Source organism: Elephas maximus, chromosome 5, assembly GCF_024166365.1.
Source record: "Elephas maximus indicus isolate mEleMax1 chromosome 5, mEleMax1 primary haplotype, whole genome shotgun sequence".
Lineage (NCBI taxonomy): Eukaryota > Metazoa > Chordata > Mammalia > Proboscidea > Elephantidae > Elephas > Elephas maximus.
This window is the reverse complement of record NC_064823.1, coordinates 141,432,602-141,454,946: the sequence shown is the minus strand read 5'-3', so window position 1 is coordinate 141,454,946 and position 22,345 is coordinate 141,432,602. Positions and strand designations below refer to the sequence as shown.

The 22,345-nt window shown below is 44.5% G+C and overlaps 1 protein-coding gene across 2 annotated transcripts in view; it reads right to left on the bottom strand.

Annotated features, from left to right (window-relative positions):
* ADGRA3 (adhesion G protein-coupled receptor A3) overlaps nucleotides 1-15,107 on the bottom strand; it is a 180,380-nt gene extending 165,273 nt beyond the window's left edge. For both annotated transcript variants that reach the window (XM_049886440.1, XM_049886439.1), the window contains exon 1: nucleotides 14,562-15,107. In XM_049886440.1, the coding sequence (XP_049742397.1) occupies nucleotides 14,562-14,797 (236 nt within the window). In that variant the 5' untranslated portion in view covers nucleotides 14,798-15,107. The remainder of the gene's footprint in view (nucleotides 1-14,561) is intronic.
* Between the last annotated feature and the right edge of the window lie 7,238 nt (nucleotides 15,108-22,345).

Sequence of the window (22,345 nt, the reverse complement as noted above, 5' to 3'; positions counted from 1 at the left end):
AATCTTTCCAACTTCGGCACATCACTCCCCACTTTACAAATAGTCTTTTTTTTTTTTTTTTTTAATTGTACTTCAGATGAAGGTTTACAGAGCAACCAAGTTTCTTATTAAACAAAATACGCACACTGTTTTGTGACACTGGTTGTCAATCCCCAGTAGTCATTTTTCTTGGCTATGAATGAGGCCCTATCCTAAAGCTCTCAGCTATCTGTCCTGGAAATGTTTCTGGGTTTTCATCCACTTTTGTTCCACTTGGAGCCCTGGTGGCACAGCGGTTAAAAGCTCTGCTCCTAACCAAAAGGTCAGCAGTTCAAACCCATCAGCCGTTCCTTGGAAACTCTATGGGACAGTTCTACTCTGTCCTGTAGGGTCATGAGGAGTCAGAATCAACTTGAAGGCAATGGGTTTGGTTTGTTCCACTCAGAACAGCTCTTCCCTCTCACCTGAGGCAGATGCCCTTAATTTGTTCCCTGCTTTCTTTTCTACTTCTGTTGCTGCAGGCAGATGATAGCTGGTGACTGTGGTTAACCCTTCAGGTTGCTGGGCTACCAGACAGCAGCTTCTCAACCCAGAAGACATCAGATTCACCTGCAGAGCTCTGAAAAAATGACAATACCCAGGCCCCACCCTTGAACAGTTAGATCAGAATATAAGGGATTTTTAATGCTCCCTGGCAGCACAGTGGTTAAGAGCTTGGCTGCTAACCAAAAGGCCAGCAGTTCAAGTCCACCTGCCACTCCTTGGAAACTCTATGGGCAGTTCTACTCTGTCCTATGGGGTCACTACGAGTCACTCAAACAGTTTGGTTTTTCTTTATTTTTTTGGTGATTTGAATACAAGGTTGAAAAGCAGCAGGCTCACCAACCAGGTTACAGGAACGTAGAGATACTGGTCCCCTCAGCCCTGGGGGGCTGTGTGCCATGACATGAAATACAGTAGAAAGAATTCCCATAAATAATGGAACTGATTGTGTGCTACAAGAAGTCTGAGAGCCCACCTTGGAAAAAGGTTTTACACCAGGCATTTGCATGAAAAGGAAAGTGAAGATCACTGACCAGAGGTTTATCAGTCCCATCAACAAGGTTGCTCCTATGCCAGTCTTACAGATTTCCCCTTAGAAACTTCCATGCCTACTCTGTTGTTATTGTTGTGTGCAGTCCAGCGGATTCCAACTCACAGAGACCCACAGGGCTTCCAAGACTGTACCTTTACGGGAGCAGATCGGCAGGTCTTTTCTCCCATGAAGCCACTGGGTGGGTTGAAGTGAAGACCTTTGGCTAGCAGCTGGGCACTTAAACATTGTGCCACAATTTCTAGAAATCCACAAGTTATTCCCCTGATATCTCCTGCTGTCTACTGTAGCAGAGTACCACACTGGAAGAAGACGCTGGTTGAATCATACAACAGATATTCTATAGCTAGTAGACAAGAAGGAGAACTCTGAAAAGTCTTACAAGACTAGGGTAATTGTACGGTCTAAATAGGACAAAAAAAGGTCACATCCAGAGGTGAAAAGTCACATAAGTTCACCTATATCTACAACAAGCAGAGTAAACAGAGTAGGCACTGAATAATATTTGCTGAATGAATACAAAAGCAAGCCACTTAAAAAACTGCTGTTGTTGTTAGTTGCCAACCATCCAGTCAGTTCCAACTCATAGCGACCCTACGCACAAGAGAAAGAAACATGCCTGGTTCTGCACCACCCTCACAATCATTGTTATGCTAAAGCCCATTGTTGCAGCCACTGTGTCAATCCATGTCACTGAGGGTCCTCCTCTTTTTCACGGACCCCTCTACCAAGCGAGATGTCCCTCTCCAGGGACTGAACCCTCCTGACCACATGTTCGAAGTATGTGAGATGTAGTCTCTCCATCCTTGCTTCTAAGGAGCATTCTGGTTGTACTTCTTCCAAGACAGATTTGTTTGTTCTTTGGCAGTTCATAGTATATTCCATATTCTTCTCCAACACCACAATTCAAAGGTGTCAACTTTTCTTCGGTCTTCGTTATTCATTATCCAGCTTTCACATGCACAGGAGGTGACTGAAAACACCATAACTTAGGTCAGGCGCACCTCAGACTTCAAGGTGACATCTTTGCTTTTCAACAATTCAAGGAGGTCTTTTGCAGCCGATTTGCTCCAATGCAATGAATCTTTTGATTTCTTGCCCCCTGCTTCCATGGGTGTTGATTGTGGATCCAAGTAAAATAAAATCCTGGACAACTCCAATCATTTCTCCGTTTATCATGATATTGCTTATTGGCCCAGTTGTAAGACTTTTTGTTTTCTTTATGTTGAGGTGTAGTCCATACTGAAGGCTGTGGTCTTTGATCTTCATCAGGAAGTGCTTCAAGTCCTCCTCACTTTCAGGAAGTAAGGTTGTGTCATCTGTATAATACAGGTTGTTAATGAGTATTCCTCCAATCCTGATGCCCCATTCTTCTTCATATAGTCCAGCTTCTCAGATTATTTGCTTAGCATACAGACTGAATAGGTATGGTGAAAGGATACAACCCTGATGTGCCCACCTTTCCTGACTTTAAACCACAGGGTATCCCCTGGTTCTGTTCTAACAACTGCCTCTTGATCTATGCACAGGTTTCTCATGAGCAAAATAAAGTGTTCTGGAATTCCTATTTTTCACAATGTTATCCATAATTTCTTATGATCCACACAGCTGAATGCCTTTGCATAAACAACAAAGCACAGGTAAACATCTTTCTGGTATTCTCTGCTTTCAGCAGGATCCACCTGACTGCAGCAATGATATCCCTGGTTCTGCGTACTCTTCCGAATCTGGCTAGAATTTCTGGCAGTTCCTGGTTGATATACTGCTGCAGCCACTTTTGAATAATTTTCAGCAAAATTTTACTTGCGTGTTATATTAATGATACTGTTCGATAACTTCCGCGTTTGGCGGGATCACCTTTATTGGAAATAGGCATAAATATGGATCTCTCCCAGTCCATTGGCCAGATAGCCGTCTTCCAAATTTCTTGACATAAACTAGTGAGTACTTCCAGGGCTGCATCTGTTTGATGAAACGTCTCCATTTGTATTCTGTCAATTCCTGGAGGCTTGTTTTTCACCAATGCCTTCAGTGCAACTTAGACTTCTTCCTTCAGAACCGTTCCTGAAATGGTTGAAAGTCGACCAATTCTTTTTGGTATAGCAACTCTCTGTATTCCTTCCAACTTCTTTTGATGCTTCCTGAGTCATTTAATATTTTTTCCATAGAATCCTTCAATACTGCAACTTGAGGCTTGAATTTTTTCTTCAGTTCTTTCAGCTTGAGAAATTCAGAGCGTGTTCTTCCTTTTGGTTTTCCATCTCCAGGTCTTTGCACATATCATCATAATGCTTTACTTTGTCTTCTTGAGCTGCCCTTTGAAATCTTCTCTTCAACTCTTTTACTTCATCGATTTCTTCCTTTCGCTTCAGCTACTCAAGAGCAAGTTTCAGAGTCTCTTCTGATATCCGTTTTGTTTTGTTTTGCTTTTTTTCCTTTCCTGTCTTTTTAATGGCCTCTTGCTTTCTTCACATATGATGTCCTTGATATCGTTCCACAACGTGTCTGGTCTTCCGCCATTAGTGTTCAATGCGTCAAGTCTATTCTTGAGATGGTCTCTAAATTCAGGAATTCAGGTGGGATATACTTGAGGTCATACTTTGGCTCTCGTGGACTTGTTCTAATTTTCTTCAGTTTCAGCTTGAACTTGCCTATTAGCAATTAATGGTCTGTTCCGAAGTTGGCCCCAGCCTTGTTCTGACTGATAAAATCGAGCTTTGCCATTGACTCTTTCCACAGATGTAGTCAATTTGACTCCTGTGTATTTCACCTGGTGAAGTCCACATGTACAGTCACTGTTTATGTTGCTGAAAAAAGGTATTGGCAATGAAGAAGTCGTTCATCCTGCAAAATTCTATCACGCAATCCCCAGCATCTTTTCTATCACCAAGTCCGTATTGTCCAACTACCGATCCTTTTTCTTCGTTTCTGACTTTCACGTTCCAATCTCCAGTAATTATCAATGCATCCTGATTACATGTTCAATCAATTTCAGTCTGCAGAAGTTAGCGAAAATTTTCAGTTTCCTCATCTTTGACCTTAGTGGTTGGTGCGTAAATTTGAGTAAGTCTTATTAACTGGTCTTCCTTGTAGGCGTATGGATATCATCCTATCACTGACAGCATTGTACCTCAGGATAGATCTTGATATGTTCTTTTTGACAATGAATGTAACACTATTCCTCTTCAAGTTGTCATTCCCAGCACAGTAGACCATATGATTGTCCTATTCAAAATGGCCAACACCAGTCTGTTTCAGCTCACTAATGCCTAGGATACCAATGTCTACGCATTTCATTTCATTTTTGACTTCCAATTTTCCTGGATTCATACTTCGTACATTCCATGTTCCAATTATTAATGGATGTTTGCAGCTGTTTCTTCTCATTTTGAGTCATGCCACATCAGCAAATGAAGGTTCCGAATGCTTAGCTCCATCCACGTCATTGAGGCCGACTCCACTTTGAGGAGATAGCCCTTCTCCAGTCGTCTTTTGAGTGCCTTCCAACCTCAGTGGTTTACCTTCCAGTACTGTATCAAACAATGTTTGCTGCTATTTATAATGTTTCCACTGGCTAAATCTGTTCTGGAGTACACTGTCAGGGCCTTCTTCCTAATGTTCTAGTCTGGAGGCTCAGCTAAAACCTGTCCACCATGGGTGACCCTGATGGCATAACTCCCAGCATCACAGCAACACGCAAGCCCCCACAGTACAACTGACTAGTATGAGACAATTATCACGAATGCCACTAAAAACCTAAAAAAAAACTGTTGTCGTGGAGTCAAACTGACTCATGGCAAACCCATGTGTGCAGGGCAGAACTGTGGGTTTTCAAGGCTGTGACCTTTCAGAAGCAGATCACCAGGCCTTTCTTCTGAGGTGCCTCTGGGTGGGCTCAAACTGTCAATCTCTTGTTTAGTATTCAAATGCTTAACCATTTGTGCAGCCCACTAAATATCAAAAGTAAATTCTGGTCCTTGGACACACCCTGCTATCTACATGGGAAGACACAGACTCAAACCCGGAGCTGCAGACTAATAGTAAAAAGAGCAACAAAGTGCATTGGGCACATTTGCTGCCAAAGACCTCTTTAAAGTGTTAAAAAGCAAAGATGTCACTTGGAGGACTAAGACGTGCCTGACCCAAGCCATGGTGTCTTTAATCGCCTCATATGCATGCGAAAGCTGGACAATGAATAAGGAAGACGGAAGAAGAATTGATGTCTTTGAATTATGGTGTTGGGGAAGAATATTGAATACACTACAGACTGCCAAAAGAATGAACAAGTCTGTCTTACAGGAACAGCCAGAATATTCCTTAGAAGGGAGGATGGTAAGAGCTCGTCTCGCATACTTTGGACACATTATAAGGAGGGATCAGTCCTTGGAGAAGGACATCATGCTTGGTAAAGTACAGGGTCAGCAGAAAAGAGGAAGATCCTCAATGAGACGGATTGACACAGTGGCTGCAACAATGGGCTCAGGCATAAAACAATTATGACGATGGTGCAGGACTGGGCAGTGTTTCCTTCTGTTGAACGCAGGGTCATTATGAGTCAGAACCAACTAGATTGGCACCTAACAGCAACAACACATATTGACTCTAGCTGGGTTCCTTGGAACAATTTAGTCATGAAGGAAAAGGACTAACCGTGGGAGGAACAGTGTACTTCTTTTACAGTTTCCTCCTCAGACTAAAAGTGTTTGCTTTTGAGCATAAATGCTAGCCAAACCACACATAATACATTAAGATTGTTACATTTTAAAATACAATTTCGTCTGGTAACAATTAAAAACCTACTGAGCAAGTTTGCATCTATAGCTGCTTAGTCTTTGCTGAAGCTGAGTTAATAAGCTACTGAAATTTAAAGACCTGTGTCCCCTAGTTTTTATGTTTATGAGAGAAACACTGACACAATTACAAAATAAACCAGTTACGTTCCCAGGACTTTTACTTCCTCTACAGGGTCAAGCCAATACAGAAAACATCTCTTTCAAAGGAGGATAAAAAAAAAAAAAAAAATTCATTCAATGTGCTTGTATTCACTGAATACTCCTCCTGCTGTGCCCTTTTCTGAATTCCTCTCAAGAGTTTCTACTTGTTTTTTTGTCTGTGTTTAACACTATCTCTGAGCCGACTGTAAACTATCTCCACAGTCTTTTGGCCTGGGTGAGCCTCTCGAAATGTTCCTGTGTTCGTTCGTTTCTGGACTTGGTATTCTGCCAAACCCACCAACTTCTCTCATACACTCCTGAGGCTGGAGGACTCCAAGCGGGCAAGAAACAACAGGTATGAGAGGCTGGGTCATGCAAAACCTTGTCATTGTATTGGAAAAACTTAAGACTTCATTCAAGGACCAAATACCTAAGTCTGCCCAATATTCTGCGATACTTCCAATGTACTAGCTTATGTGTTCGCTTGTCACATGTATAAGACCAAGTAGGCCAAATGTAACCTTAGACAGATACACCCGTTCTTGAAGCAGGCATCCTGCAGCGAAGAAATGTAGACTTGAACTACATAAATAAATGTTTTCAGTTGACATAATAAAGTAAAAATTTCAATTCACATCCCCCTTCTTTCTTGGTTTTCCACCATACAGTCTCATCTTTGTTAGCATTACTCTTGTCAATAAATAATGAATGCATACCCACCCATGAGCCAGGCTCTCTGCTAAGACATGTCTCACAGTCGTTACCGTCAAGGGATATGCTGCTTATGAGAGCCAACATCAAGGATCATGTAAACTGACACAGGAGCACAGATAAAAAGCTCCGCTGGGGTTCAGAGAAGCAATGGATCAAACCACTAGAACAGTGAGGGAAAAATTCATAGCAGGTAAGCTGGATTACAAGGGCAACAGAATTTACCAGAGTAGGAGTCCCAGGCAGGGGTGACAGTCTTAGCCAAAGGACACCAAAAGGAAAGCACAAACTCTATTCAGGGGACAATGAGAAGACGACTTTGGCTAAAGCAGAGCATCTGTGTACGAGACTGCGATCCTTGGATGAAACGATCATGTCTTCTTATCATATCCCTGAGCCCCTAGCACTCAGCACTGTGCCTCCAGCAGAACAGTGCCTCAACCCAGGTTCCCGGACAGAAAAAATACCATTTGTGCCTGGACAGTGCACATGATTTGCACATAACTACTAATCGAAAGGTTGGCGATCTGAACCCATCCAGTGGGGCCACAGAAGAAAGTCCTGGAGATCTACTTCCATAAAGATTACAGCCAAGAAAACCCTATGGAGCAGTTTTACTCTGTAACACATGGCGTCGCCATGAGTCCGAAGTGACTCAATGGCAAAAAGGGTTGGGTTTTGGTACTGGGAAATAAAGCTACAAAGGTATGTAAAACCTTGAATTCAAAGAAAAAAAAAAACCTTACGCATGACCTAGTGTTACTCTGGTGGGCGTTCAGGCCACAGCAGCTTGCCTCTGTTGCACTCAGCTGGCAAAGAAGCAATCTGGCTAAACCCAACAATTTGCACCTGTAGGCTGAAAGCAGCTGAGAAACACAACCCTGCTAACTGAGCTCCCTTTGGATTTAATCACAAGGCAAAAACAGACACACCTCTATCTACCCCGTTATTTTTCTGCAATCCCCAATATGTTCACTTCCCCACATTCCAAAAGGACCATTTCACTCCTTCTCTTCCACCTCCTCTTCACATGGTCTACTCACCCCTTCCCTCAGATGTCTCTGAGGAGCAACCAGGCAGGAAATGATGGCTCACCTCCCCACCTCACTCCTGCTACCCTCTTGCCTGCATTTGGCCCATCTTTCTACGCGTGCTCCAGCTCCCTCCCTTTCCGTCTCACTTCTATCTTCCATCGCCCCGTTTCTCTCTCTTCTGAACAATCCCCAACCTTACTCAGACGTGCTCTAACATCTCCTGCCTTCCTAGCAACCTTCCCTCGACACCGTGTCTTCCTTGCTCCCTTCACACCAAAGGTCTTGCTCCTCTAGGTGCTGTTAGCACCAGCTCCTCCATCTCCCTTCAAGCCACCCCTACCTGGCTTCCATCCCCTCTTCAAAGGCACCCAAACCTCCAGGATGTCAAATTCAGAGTTAATTCCTTGGCCTTTGTAAAGAAAAAACCAAATTGAAAATGTTGTTTGTTGTTGTGTGCCATCCAGTCGATTTCGACTCATAGTCGCAATTTTAGTGACCCCGTGTGACAGAGAAGAACCATCCAACATGGTCCCCTAGACTGTAATCTTTACGGGAGCAGATCACCAGGTCTTTCTCCCACAGAGCCTCTGGTGGCTTACAATCGCCCATCTTTTGGTTAGCAGCCGAGAGCTTAACCATTGCACTACCAGGGCTCCTCAAGTTGAAGATACTATTGTTATTAGGTGCTGTCAGGTCAGTTCTGACTCATAGTGACCCTATGAACACCAGAACAGAACACTGCCCAGGCCTGCGCCATCCTCACAATTGTTGTTAAATTTGAGCCCATTGTTGCAGCCACTGTGTCAACCCGTCTTGCTGAGGGTCCTCCTCTTTTGCGCTGACCCTCTACTTTACCAAGCATGATATCCTTCTCCAGGGACTGATCCCTCCTAATATCATGTCCAAAGTGTGTGAGATGTAGTCTTGCCATCCTCGCCTCTTACAATCATTTTGGTTTTAATTCTCCCTGTTGAAAATAAGGGAAGAGGCTGCACTCTTCCCCTGCTCTTTCAGAATTCACTTTAGATAACTCATCATCATAAATTTTGTCTCTTTGACAAGTACGCAAACGGAAGAGGTCTCCCTAGGATCTGGCAGCTACCTCTCTGAAATGTAACTTCAGGAGGTCCGCCCCTTGGAAGGAGATTGATTCCAGTGACCCAGCCCCAAACTGCAAATCTACCTCCTGCCATAAAGGTACTAGAAAATTAGCAATATTATCTTGATAACATGAACGTAACAAGTTATATCTGTTTAGCTATATATCGGTTAAGATTCCTTTCTGTCTTTGCAATCTCTTTCGCAGATTGCCTGGGATGCATCACACTCAATAATAAAACTTTTTATTTTTTCTCTTCATTCTTATGGAGAGGTTTTCTGGGTTGAAGAAGGTTTCGTCTTTAGTAACGTTTTCCCAACATCTTACAGCACTGGATCTCTCAGCAATTCACCACAGGGGCACCATTCATGTCTTAAAACTCACTTCTCTTGGATCCTGGGACCAGATTCTCCTGTTTTCTCACCTCAGCATCCCTGGCTGCTCTTCCTCGGTCTCCTTGTCAGGCCCCTCCAGTGTTCTGGGTTCTGCTGAGGCCATCTCCTCTCCCCATCTGCACACTTTCCCCTAACTCACCAAGCTTGTGCTTTAAATACTATGTATTGGCCAATGAGGAGTCCTTGGGTGGCACAAACAGATAAAGCACAGGACTATTAGCTGAAAGGTTGGCAGTTCAAACCCACCCAAAGGTGCCTCAGAAGATCTGACTATTATAAGAACTCAAGAAAAAGTTTAAACACAGAAGGAAATGTTCTTTGATGGTTGTGGGGCAGGGGGGAGAGGGGTATTTATTAATTAGATAGTAGACAAGAACTGTTTTAGGCGAAGGGAAGACCACACAACACAGGAGAGGTCAGCACAACTGGACTTAACCAAAAGCAAAAAAAGTCTCCTGAGTACAACCAAATGCTTTGAAGGCCAGAGTAGCAGAGACAGGGGCCTGGGGACCATGGTTTCAGGCGGCATTTAGGTCAACTGGCATAATAAAATGTGTTAAGAAAACATTTTGCATCCCACTTTGGTGAGTAGTGTCTGGGGTTTTAAACTCTAGCAAGCTGCCACCTAAGATGCACCAGTTGGTCTCAACCCACCTGGAGCAAAGAAGAATGAAGAACGCTAAAGCCCAAACACAGAAACGGCCACATAAACCAGAGACTACATCAGCCTGAGACCGAAGAACTAGATGGTGGCTGGCTGCCACCACTGACTGACCTGACAGGGAACACAACAGAGAATCCCTGATGGAACAGAACAGTTGGATGCAGATCTCAAATTCTCATAAAAAGACCAGACTTAATGGTCTGACTGAAAGTAGAAGAACCCCGAAGGTCTTGGTCCCCAGACCCTCTGTTAGCCCAAGACTGGAACCATTCCCAAAGCCAACTCTTCAAACAGGGTTTGGACTGGACTATAGGACAGAAAATGATGCTGTTGAGGCGTGAGCTTCTTGGCTCAAGTAGACACATGAGACTATGTGGGCAGCTCCTGTCTGGAGGTGAGATGAGAAGGCAGAGGGGGACAGGAGCTGGTTGAATGGACATGGAGAATATAGAGTGGAGGGGAGGAGTTGCTGTCTCGTTAGAGGGAGAGCAGGTAGGAGTACATAGGAAGGTGGGTACAATGTTTTTGTATGAGAGACTGACTTGATTTGTAAACTTTCACTTAAAGTAGTGGCGTAGTTCTACTCTATCACATGGGGTTGCTCTGAGGTAGAATCAACTCGATAGTAACTAACAACAACGGGGCCCTGATGGTGCAGCGGTTATGCACTCACCTGCTAACCAAAACGTCAGCAGTTTGAATATACCAGCAGCTCTTCAGTAGAAAGACGTAGCAGTCTGCTTCCATAAAGATTACCGCCTTGGAAACCTTATGGAGCAGTTCCACTCTATCCTGCTGGGTTGCTATGAGTAAGAATCGACTTGATGGCAATGGTCAACAGCAACATAGGCCAATGGTTTCCCAAAGCTGCCTGTCCATTTTCCCCCAACATAATCTCTCCACTTCAGTTGGGCCAGCCAGCAGCCTACACCTCCCACCTAACGCGGGAATGCCTTCAACCTCTCACCCCAACTCATTTCCAACCTTTCCCTTCCTTCAGGCCATGCTCAAGTCCTAACTTCCCCAGGAAAATAAAAACTCATCCAGTGACCCGGAAGTCACATTGATCTCTCTTCTTTTCAGTATTCCTGAAGCACTACAGGTTTTATTACTTAATTACAGACATTTTATAATTGTTCCCCAAATGTCTGCTTCCTATCATGCAGATCCGTCCTCTTCATCTAGGTTTAACTTTCTAGACAAAACAAGCATTCTTTTTCTTGTATCTGGTACTAAGCTGGGCATGCTGGCGGTACATTTTATAAAGTAAAGACCAAAACTCATGCACTATTTCAGTTTGTTAAATAGTCTAAGAAAAATCTGGAATTTATCCCTTATTTAAAAAAAAAAAAAAAAGATATTTAAAATTGCCACGTAGCGCCATTAGGAAATTTTTAAAACTTAAAACAGTGAACTACATCTCTGATGAAATAAAAAACACAAGACCACAGTGAATAATTTATATTCCCAACAAAAACATTAAACGGTGGTAAATTGATTCTATTTACATGTTAAAATAATAAATACATTCTCATCCTTCAGTACAAAAGGCTACATGAGACAAAGGGAACAAGTGTGGTTAGGTCAAAGATTTCTGCCAGGCCCTTCTCAATAAACATGGTTATGGAGATGAGCCTTGTTCATTAAGACTGTTGAAAGTCTGAGCTTTGGGCTATGCTAAAGCCCAGTCCATCCACTAAACAGAAACAGCTTCATTTTTCATGAAAAATAGAAAAAATCCTGCCCTATGCTTAACTCCTCACAATTCCCATCAGTTAATTTTCCACGTTGCAGCTATATTCCAGGCTCAACTTAAAAAGTCTGGACATACCAAAGGGTTTTCTATAAAAGCTCAAACCAGGGAGTCCCACCCATCCTTGACCTACTCCCCTGCCTCCTCTCCAACCACTCCGGGCACTGGACACTTGCCCTTGACATTCCTGCAACACCAACTGCACAGCACCACAACCAGAAGTTGCCCTCTCCAAGCCTGTGTGCATGCTGGGATCCTCCCCACCTCTACGTCTTCATTTCCACCCTTCACCCCCTTGCCATTTTCTTCACAATGATCTTTTTATCCCTCCCCAATGGGCTTAAGAAGCCACCTTGGATTCTCCATCTCACCAACCGTACCCCAAGGTGGCCACCCCACTATCATAGAGGTGTTCTAAGACTTTCCTTCATGAATCTTTCCCCCCAGCTCCCCCCCCCCCCCGAACACCTCTAAGCTCCTGGAGACAAAGAACCACATTTCTATTTATATTCCAAATCTCAAAATGCTACCTGCCACCTAGAAATCACCCAACAAAAACTGTGCTGAACTTAGAGTACAGATGAAAGTGGGGGGCAAGATAAGAAATCACCTAAAATGCAGGGCAGGAGTCTAGGAGAGGCTAATTCACTATCGGAACTTGGGCAAGTCACTTGTCCATAGTGATCCTCCAATTCCTGTACCAGTACAATGATGGGGCTGGACCATAAGACCCTCTACCAGGCTAAAATACCTTGAACGAACTTCATCCACAACTTCAGCTTTATTTGATCCTCAAATAAACTGCAATTTCTTTCCACTCATTTTATTTATTTCCCTCTGTAGAGCTTCCGACTCATAGGGTCAATATGAGTCGGAATTGACTCGATGGTGCTAGGTTTGGTTTTGGATAATAGAGCTTCCAAGTGCAAAAAGAAGTGGATTAGAATAACATTTACACACTCAGCTGCTAACCAAAAGGTTGGAGGTTCAAATCTACCCAGCGGTGCCTCAGAAGAGAGGCCTGGCAATCTACATCCAAAAAACTACCCACTGGAAACCCTATAGAGCCCATTTCTATTCTGACACACGAAGTCATCTTGAGTCAGGGTCAACTCAGTGGCAACAGGTTTATATTTCAGCATATCAGCTCATGAAACATTCAGTATTTTGACCCATGGTATGCCAAAGAGGTGATTTTTCTACAATATCATCTATTTTTTTCCTGCAAAGCAAAATCAAATATTTACAAGTAGCTGATCTAACTTAGCTGGAACTGCTGACATTTCAGAAAAACTGAACCTAAACATGACTCAAGTGCCACTGATCCAGAGCCCAAATGTTTACAATGTGACTGCTTAGTTGTGGGCTAACTTCTGCAGGGTAACGAGTGGCATCTCCAACCACTTCAAAGGATCTGGGGGAGGGACTGCTACAGTCACCAAATGGTGAAGTGTTGGTAAGGAAGGCAAACAAAGCAGAGTTTTGTCCTACCCATCTTCATGCCTCCTTAAGCAGATAGAACAGCACATTTTTTTTTCTGCGTTAAACATTTATTTGAAATAAAGAATATACCAAACCAAACCTGTTGTCATCTAGTGGAGTCCGACTCATAGGGACCCTACGGAAGAGTAAAACTGCCTCACAGGACTTCCAAGGCTGTAAATCTTTATAGAAGCAGACTGCCACATCTGTCTTCCACAGAGCACCTAGTGGGCTGGAGCAGCTAGTGGGTTCCAACCTCTGGCCTTTCTGTTAGCAGAGTGCTTAACCACTGTGCCACCTGAAGAATGCAAAATGTGTTAATAGTGGCATTTATATCTCGTTTTTTTTTACCCTCTTACCCGTGTATCCTTTTGCTTAATTTGGGCTAAATTAAGAGCTGTAAAGTTTTTTCACGGGTCATGCTGATGTCCTTGCCTTCATGGTTTTTATAGTGGCAGCCTTGATTCTTTTTTAAGAAACCAACCAAAACAACATGGAGGAACACTGAGCCAGGGGACTCATGTTTCAGTTGCCAAAATAGCCATTAGAAACAGTTAGCCTTAAACGTTTCCAAACCAATTCATCCTTCAGAGTATAAAATCAGGAGTCACTGGGGCCAACTGCTCATGAGCAAAAACCACGCTTCAAAACTAGACCAGGAACCCCAGCATAAAGTGAGTTACAAGTCCAGGACTTTTCCTTCCAGGATGAAACTCAATCTGAAAATCAAAAGCCTCTCAAAGTGGGTGGATGGCTGCTCAACAAACCCAGTTTTCAATTCCGAAGTCCGTGAAACCGGATGCAAAGGTTCCCGACTTTGTCTCCAATGTATTTCTCGACCTTAATAGCAACTGAAAATTATAAGCGGTTCCTTAACTGTAACAAAACTAAGGGAGCCAAAACCAAGGGATCCCTTTGAGGCTTGGGGAATCACACACCAGAGTGTTCAAAGTCCTTATGTTTTGGTGTTCTGCAAACTCTACCAACAGAAGTGTAACTTAATTTGCACAGACGCTGGAAGACTAGCTGGGCGCTCAAGCCCGGGATGAATGAGCTTTAACTCTGCGGACTACGTGTTTACTTGCATCCTCACGTGGCTCCGCGCGGCAACCGAAGCGCTGCGCCCAGGACTGCGCGGGGCGCGCCTGGGAGCCCGAAAACTTTTACCTAGCAAACCTAGCGAAGCTGGGAGGCAGCTGAAAGGCAGTCACTTGCCACCCTGCAAGCTGCCCTCCTGCCAAACAAACCGAGGGCTTCCATCATCAGCACGACCCCCCAGCCCCCAACCGTCAGCTCCATTCACACAATGGCGCGTAGGTGCCGGCAGGACCCCTCTCCAAAGTCGTGCTGAGAGCAGCGGGAGCGAGAAAAAGCCGGGAGAGGCGAGGGCACAGAGGTGCGTCCCCGGGCTACTCACAGGGTGACCGTGCGGTTGGGCAGCGTGTCCGGGGGCAGGACCTGCGCGAGCTCCAGGCTGCTGCACACCACCTTGCCCTCGGCGGCGCCTGCCGCCCTGCCGGTCCCTCGGGGCCGCCCGTCTTGCTTGCAGCCGGGGGGCAGCGCCGCGGCGCAGCCGCTGCCTCCCAGAAGCGCGAGCAGCGCGAGCGGCAGCAGCAGCGGCGCGCGGCCCAGCCAGCGCCCGGGTGGCTCCATGTTGCGGGCCGGTCTGCGGGCCGGGCCTGCGGGCCGAGCTGCGGCGCACGGGCCTAGCGGGCCGCCCTGGCTCCCGGGCAGGCGGGGGCACAGCGCAAGCCTGGCGGCGCCCGGAGCCTCATGGCGGCCGGAGGACGGGCCCTCCTCGGCGCCGACATACTCCTTTGTCCGCGGCCGCCGCGCTCTGCCTCCCGGGAGCAGCGGGGTCACGGCCGCACGGGTCCCAACGCCGCTCTACGGCCCGGCAGGAGCGCCGCCTCCTCCGCCACCGCCGCTGCCACCGCCGCCTCCTCTCCCGGCCACTGCCCGCGGCGGCTCCTCCCCGCCCCAGCCGCCGGCCGCCCCCGCTCCAGCCCCTCCTTTGCCTCCTCCTCCTCCTCCTGCGAAGCCTCTCCTCCTCTCCCCTCCGGAAAGAAGGCGCGCGCTCCCGGGTCCCGCGCCGCCGCCCGCCGCAGGGCACGACCCCGACCCTGTCCGCGCCCGGGACTCGGCCTCCGGGCAGGAGCGTGAGGCTCGCGGGAGCGCGGTGACTCGTGGAGGAGGTGGAAGAAAGTTCTAGTCCAAACTCCAGCCACAGTGGCTAGTCTCCCGCACGCTGGCCTTCGCCGCCCTCCTGACAAAGCCACCCTGTGAGACCCTGGGGGCCGCCGGTGGATGGAGTGAGGGAGAAGAGCAGGGCTACATATCCTTGACCTACAACCCAAGGGTAAAGTACCCCAAACGAAAAATCTTGGAATCACTTTCCACCTCTACATCTGTGGTTTTCTTCTCACCTCACTACCCAGGAGGAATATCAAGCTTTCTCTTGGCACACAGAAGTCTTGTTTCATATACGCCAGAGCTGGCAAACAGGTTTCTCTCCAGGGTGGTGGGCTCTTGGAGGATGTTTCCGGCCTCCGGCTTCTTCAGCCATGATCCGTTCAATAGATGACCTAACATTAGCAAGTCCAGAGCCCACATACCATATATTTAAATATCTACAAGTAGCATTATCAAGCTAACAAATAATCTTTGCCTACTGTGAGTACTATACCTTAATAACCCGAAACTCCAGGTTTATATACAGAATTTTCAGACACCTTGGAGTTCCATTCTACCCTGGAACATCTCAGAGGACAGCCAGACCAGGGCACTTGCCTTTGCTTCCTCTGCCAGCCTAACCCAGGAACAAACGGGGCCATGAGAAGACACCCCAACCCACCCAAACGAGCTCCTTCCACACCCTTGAACAGGCAGTCCTTGGCCACCTCTCAGACCTAGGGGCACACACACCAGCTAGGACTGATTCTGGGGAATAGCCTGCTCAGGGCCTGGAAGTCGTCTTGGGAATACTCAGGGAATCCCAGGGTCCTGGGCACTTTGGAGGAGCCCTGGTGGTGTGGTGTTTAAAGCATTCGGCTGGTAACCCAAAGGCCATCAGTTGGAACCCAGCAGCCTCTCTGAAGGAGAAAGATGTGGCATTCTGCTTCCCTAAAGATTTGTAGCCTTGAAAACCATATGGGACGGTTGTACTCTGTCCTTTAAAGCCACTATGAGTTGGAATCGACTTGAAGGCAGTGGGCTTTGGTTTGGTTGAGCACCTTGGAGGAGTCCCTGGATGACCCAAACGATTACATGCTTGCTACTAATCCTGGTGGTATAGTGGTTGAGTGCTATGGCTGCTAACCAAAAGGTCAACAGTTTAAATCCACCGCGCGCTGCTCGGAAACTCTATGGGGCAGTTCTACTCTATCCTTTAGAGTCTCTATGAGTCGAAATCGACTTGACAACGATGGTTTTTTTTAGTTTTTATTGCATTAAATTTGAATAGCACTTTGTCATGAATTGAATTGTGTCTGCCAAAAATACATATATTGGTTTAGCTATGCCATGAATCCCCCTCTTGTGTGACTGTCCACCATTTTGTCATCTGATGTGATGTTCCTATGGGTCATAAATCCTATCACTATGTTAATGAGATGGATTAGTGGCTGTTATATTGATGAGATCTACAAGATTAGATAATGTCTTAAACCAATCTGTTTGGAGAAATAGAAGAGAGAAGCAAGCAGAGAGATAGGGGGAAACTTATACCACCCAGAAAGCAGCACCAGGAGCAGGGCGAGTCCTTGGGACCCGGGGTTCCTGCTGGAAAAGCTCCTAGTCTGGAGGACATTGATGAGAAGGACCTTCCTCCAGAGCCAGCATAGAGAGAAAGACTTCCCCTGGACCTGACGCCCTGAAATTGAACTTCTAGCCTACTAAACTACGAGAAAATTAATTTCTCTTTGTTAAAGACACCCATTTCTGGTATTTCTGTTATAGCAGCACTAGATAACTAAGACATGCTTCATTTGACCAACATTTTTTGGAGATTCAACTTAGTATATCCAACACTGTCCAGCAATGTCTAATAGAACTCTCTGATGATGAAATGTTTTAAGTCTCTGTTGTTCGATACTGTGGCCACTTGTGGCTAGTATAGATTTAAACTGTAGCTAGTGTGACTTCATTACTGAATTTTTAATTTTTCTTAATTTTAATTAAGGTAAATTTGAGTTCCCATGTGCCTAGCTAGTGACCACCGTACTGAGCAACACAGATCTAGAGACTAAGATGGGTAGAAAAAGCAAGAGATTATCACCACCATTGAATAGTTTTAAATCTATACTTTAAATAAGCTTAGAAGACAAATTGGTGCTTCTGTGTTAGGGTTGGTGGAATTTCTCACATTTGTCTTGAACTTAATGGATCTTTATTCCCAAACAAAATCATCGTCATCATGTTTTCTTTATAAAGATAAAAGCCACTTACTATAGCAATGTGGACGTTTTTAATAACCACATTACCATTATTAAAGCCGCAAATCGTCATGTGAATTTACTGTACATAAATATTTTGAAGTCTGTAATAATTGTGTGTGTGTGTGTGATTTAGGTGAAAGTTTGCAGAGCAAATTTGTTTCTCATTAAGCAGTTAATGTGCAAATTGCTTTGTGACATTTTTGCCAACCGTACAATGTGTCAACACTCTCCCCTTCTCCGTCCCAGGTTCCCGGTTTCTATTCATACTGTTTTTCTGTCCCTTCCTGCCTTCTCATCTTTGTATTTGAGCTGGTGTACCCATTAGTCTCATATACACGATTGAAGTATGAAGCATGTCACTTATATGTGTTACTGTTGGCCCCAAAGACCTGTCTAATCTTTGGCTGAAGGGTGAACCTCAGGAGTGACTTCAGTACTGGGTTAGAAGGGTGTCTGGGGTATAGTTGTAATCTTGACTGTGAAATGGTTGTAATCTTATGGAAAGGTCCTTGGGTAGGACAAATGGTTTGCACTTGACTACTCTGTCATATAGGGTCACTATGAATGGGAATCAATTAGATGGCACAGAGCTAAGCTAAAGATTGACAGTTTGAACCCTGCCCAGTGGCACCACGGAAGAAAGGCCTGTCAGTCTGCTTCCATAAAGATCACAGCGAAGAAAACCCTGTGGAGCAGTCTACCCTGTAACACATGGGGTCAACATGAGTTGGAATCAACGTAACAGCAACAGGTTTATAGTTGAAAGAAGTATACACGTCTACTTTGAACTTTTTTTTACCATAAATACTTCCATCAGTTTGCTACCTACCTTCTTTTGCTTCACTAAAGTTGAGAAAGTTATATAAAATACACATTTAAAAGGAAAAGAAATATCACACAGGAGCCCCTGTGTGGCACAAATGGTTAAGCACTCGACTCCTAGCCAAAAGGTTGGCGGTTCGAACCAAACATAGGAGCCTTGGAAAACAGGCCTGGTAATCTGCTTCTAAAAGGTCATAGCCTTGAAAACCCTATTGAGCAGTTCTACTCTGCACACATGGAATTGCTGTCGGTCGGGATTGACTCTATGGCAACTATCAACGGCAGCATGAAACCAAAGAGAAATATGGAGGAAATATTACATGCGTGATTTCAGCCATTCTTGCACAGAAATCACTCATACCATTTTGAAAATAAAGATTATTATAAAACCCAAAACACAAACCCATTGCCGTCGAGTCAATTCCTACTTGCAGCGACCCCATAGGACAGAGAACCACCCCACAGGGTTTGCGAGGAGCCGCTGCTGGATTCAAACTGCTGACCTTTTAGTTAGCAGCCGAGCTCTTAACCACTGTGATAATAGTAGAATGTTAAGGTGGGCAGGGCTTTAGAAAGTATATTTTTCAACACCAAGGCCTCTGAATGAATGCATAGACCCCTCCGTTATTAGTTTGTACCAGTGTGGGCTCTGAAGGACATGATCAGCAGTACTTTCCACACTTGAAAAGACCTTGGAGGATGACACCATGTGCAATGCACACTTTCTTATCCTCACTCATACCAAAATCTCAGCTTGAATGAAGCTTCCCCAGTCCCAACAGCCTCTTGCCAGACAGGTCTATCTACTGCTGATTCCCCCTCAGCCCCCAAGAACCTCGTACCATTTGAAGTTGTAGGACTTAATAGATCCATCTAAAGAAACCCTGATGGTGTAGTAGTTAACAACTCTGGCTGCTAACCAAAAACCCGGCAGTTCAAATCCACCAGCTGCTCTTTGGAAACCCTATGTGGCAGTTCTACTCTGTCCTGTAGAGTCACTGTGAGTCTTAATTCGATGGCAATGGGTTTGGTTTTTTGTTTTTTCAAAGTTCTAACTGTGTGTGTGATTGTCCCACTTCGAAAAATCCTACAGAAACTGTTTGAGAAATCTCTAACTATATTCATGTACGTATAGTCCAGTAAAGCTGTATTGAGTCAACTGTTGCTTTAAGAATGGTAGATGGACCACATTCCAATGCTTCTTTGCTGCTAATCCTGTCTTGCTGTGTTATGTAAGGCTTTTAGTAGATACCAGAGAAACACTCAAAGATGCTTTGCTTTTCCTCTCTATATAGACACTGTATTTGGGTCTGGTATTAACTCTATATGGTATGTGTATATGTGTTGTATGTGTGTGTGCACATACGTATGTGTGAGCAAATGTGTATATTTATATATGTATGTGTGCGTGTGTATATGTGCACATTCATACATACATATATAGTCATGTGTCACTTAACATCCACAATACATTCTGTGAAATAGGACGCTGTATGATTTAAGACGTTGTGCGAACTACTTTCTTTAAGCATCTTGAACAAGCTTGGTGCCTTAGCAGTGATTGTCAGTGTGCTGAAAGGGATTTGCTTTTGTGTTTGGTCATCAATCCCCGTCATTAGCAATTTCTCCCTGTCTGATACAGGTCCCTCTCACATTTTTGTTAGCCTCGTAGCTTTCAGTGGAGCCGATCCTTTAACAGCTTGGAGAATCTTTTCCTTGTTTTTGAGGATCGTCGTGACTGTACAGTACAACACGACTAGTCGTGAGCAATGGCATTCACTGATTTTCCACTTTTGTGTTGTTTAATAACTTTTCTTTCACTTTCAAATCGACCCTTCTTTGCCTCCCGCAGCTGCTAGCACTAGCACTGGTTTTGCTGCGTTTGGGAGCCATGATGCACTTCACAGTAATATTTTCAAAGGAAAATTAAACAGAGATAATGATACAACACTCTAGAGGTGTGTGATACACAAGGCTTGAAGCATACACTATTATACGGTAAACTTTTTAGAAAGTACAGTACAGTCAGTGTCAGATTACCCAATAAACACAGGCTTACTTGTTCGTCCTTACTAATCTGTAGTGAACAATTTCACATTTTTTCACCACATCAAAGATTCTGCTTCTAGGTATGGCTGGTATCTGTCTGTCTCCCAACTCCACAGCACCTTCCTACAGAATCAAAGCCTCTCTTCAAATTTACAATCCTTGATAGGGATGGATGACCCATTAAGCAAGGTAAGCACAGGTTTACTGTGCTTACTAATCTGTAGTGAACTGAGTATAATACCTACATAAGCCAGTAACACCGGTGTTTATTATGACTATCAGGACCTAGGAATTATAGGTTATGTATGTACCGGGCTGTCATACGCCTGGCAGTGTAATCTCTTTGTATACAAGAGCATATGGGAAGCTGTTGGATTTGTTACATCCCATTCCCCAGTCGAGATTTCTGAACTCTGTTATAAATTTATGGGACCACGAATGTATATGTTGTTGGATGTCGCATGAACAGATGTTATGTGGTGCATGACTCTGTGTGTGTGTATACCACCTTGTTTGTTGGAACAATTTCTTTACGTGCCTGCTTTTCTCATCTGTCAGATTATGAGCTCCTAGAGGCCTTTCCTAACCCAACCCCCTTGTTAAAATACCCACCCCTTTCAGTCACTCCCTATTACCTTGTTACTCTAGAATCTAGACTAATTATCTAGACTGAGTCTAGATAAACTTCAGAGCTTGTCAGAACCTGAAAATAGCTTCCTTTTCTATTTCTTTCTTTACATTGTTATGTTGTTAGTCTTGCCTGCTACTATATTAGCTCCCTGAAGCTGTTTCTTACTCTTCATGGCAGACCCTGCCCGTTTCTGCCAAAGAGCCATTCCCAAACTGATTCTCCATGGACATCCTTGTACTATACCAGTTGCTGTCAGCTCTGACTTGTGATGGCCCTATGTGTGGCAGGGTAGAAAGAACTGTGCTCCATAGGGTTTTCAAGGCTATGATCTTTGGGAAGCAAATCACCAGGCTTTTCTTCTGAGGCACCTCTGGGTGGGTTCAAACCAGCAACCTTTCAGGTAGTAGTTGAGCACTTAACTGTTTGCACCACCCAGGACTGAAAAAGCTAGAAAATTATTTTCCGAACCTCCCTTGCAACTACAGGTGGCCATATAACCTAGTTCTAGCCAAGCAAAATTAAAGGCTGTGTTGTCCACTATGGTAGACCTTAACCACGTGACTACTTTAATTGAAATTAAATCAAACTGAAAATTTAGTTCTTTAGTCACACTAGCCACAATTCAAGAACTCCGTAGCTACATGTGACTGGTGGATACTGTTTTGGATAACGCAGATTATACAACAGTTCCATCATGACAGAATTTTCTACTGGTCAACAATGATTTGGTGGGAAGTCTGCTCAGGATAGAATTTCTTTTGTGATAACAAGAGGGTTATAGATTACTCTCTCACCACTCCCACTCTTGCTTTCCACATGGTCCTATGAGGATGTGATACCTGGAGCTGAAGCAGGTATTTTGTGACAAGGCAAAAAGCCTAAAGGAAAGTTCCAAAATAATAGGAGGAAATGGAAGGGTAGAAACTACTTGGAAGCTCTGGTTTAAGCCACTGTTCTTGTGGTTTCCTAGTGCCTAGACCAGTGCCTAATACATAGAAGGATTTCAGAAGCATTTGTTGATTCACGTAGTTTAAATCTTATTAATTTTTATGTTTTAAACATCTGACACAGTTCATATATATATACACACACACATATATATCAGCTACTAGGTAAAAAAAAAAAATTTTTTTTTTTTTTTTACTAGGTAGAAGTTTTATTGAATTGCATTTGGACATCTGAGAATAAACTCCCAGTTTAAGTCAACTAACTTAGGATGATTGGCTAAAGTTGTCTCTACTGTTAAAATGTGTAATGTCATGA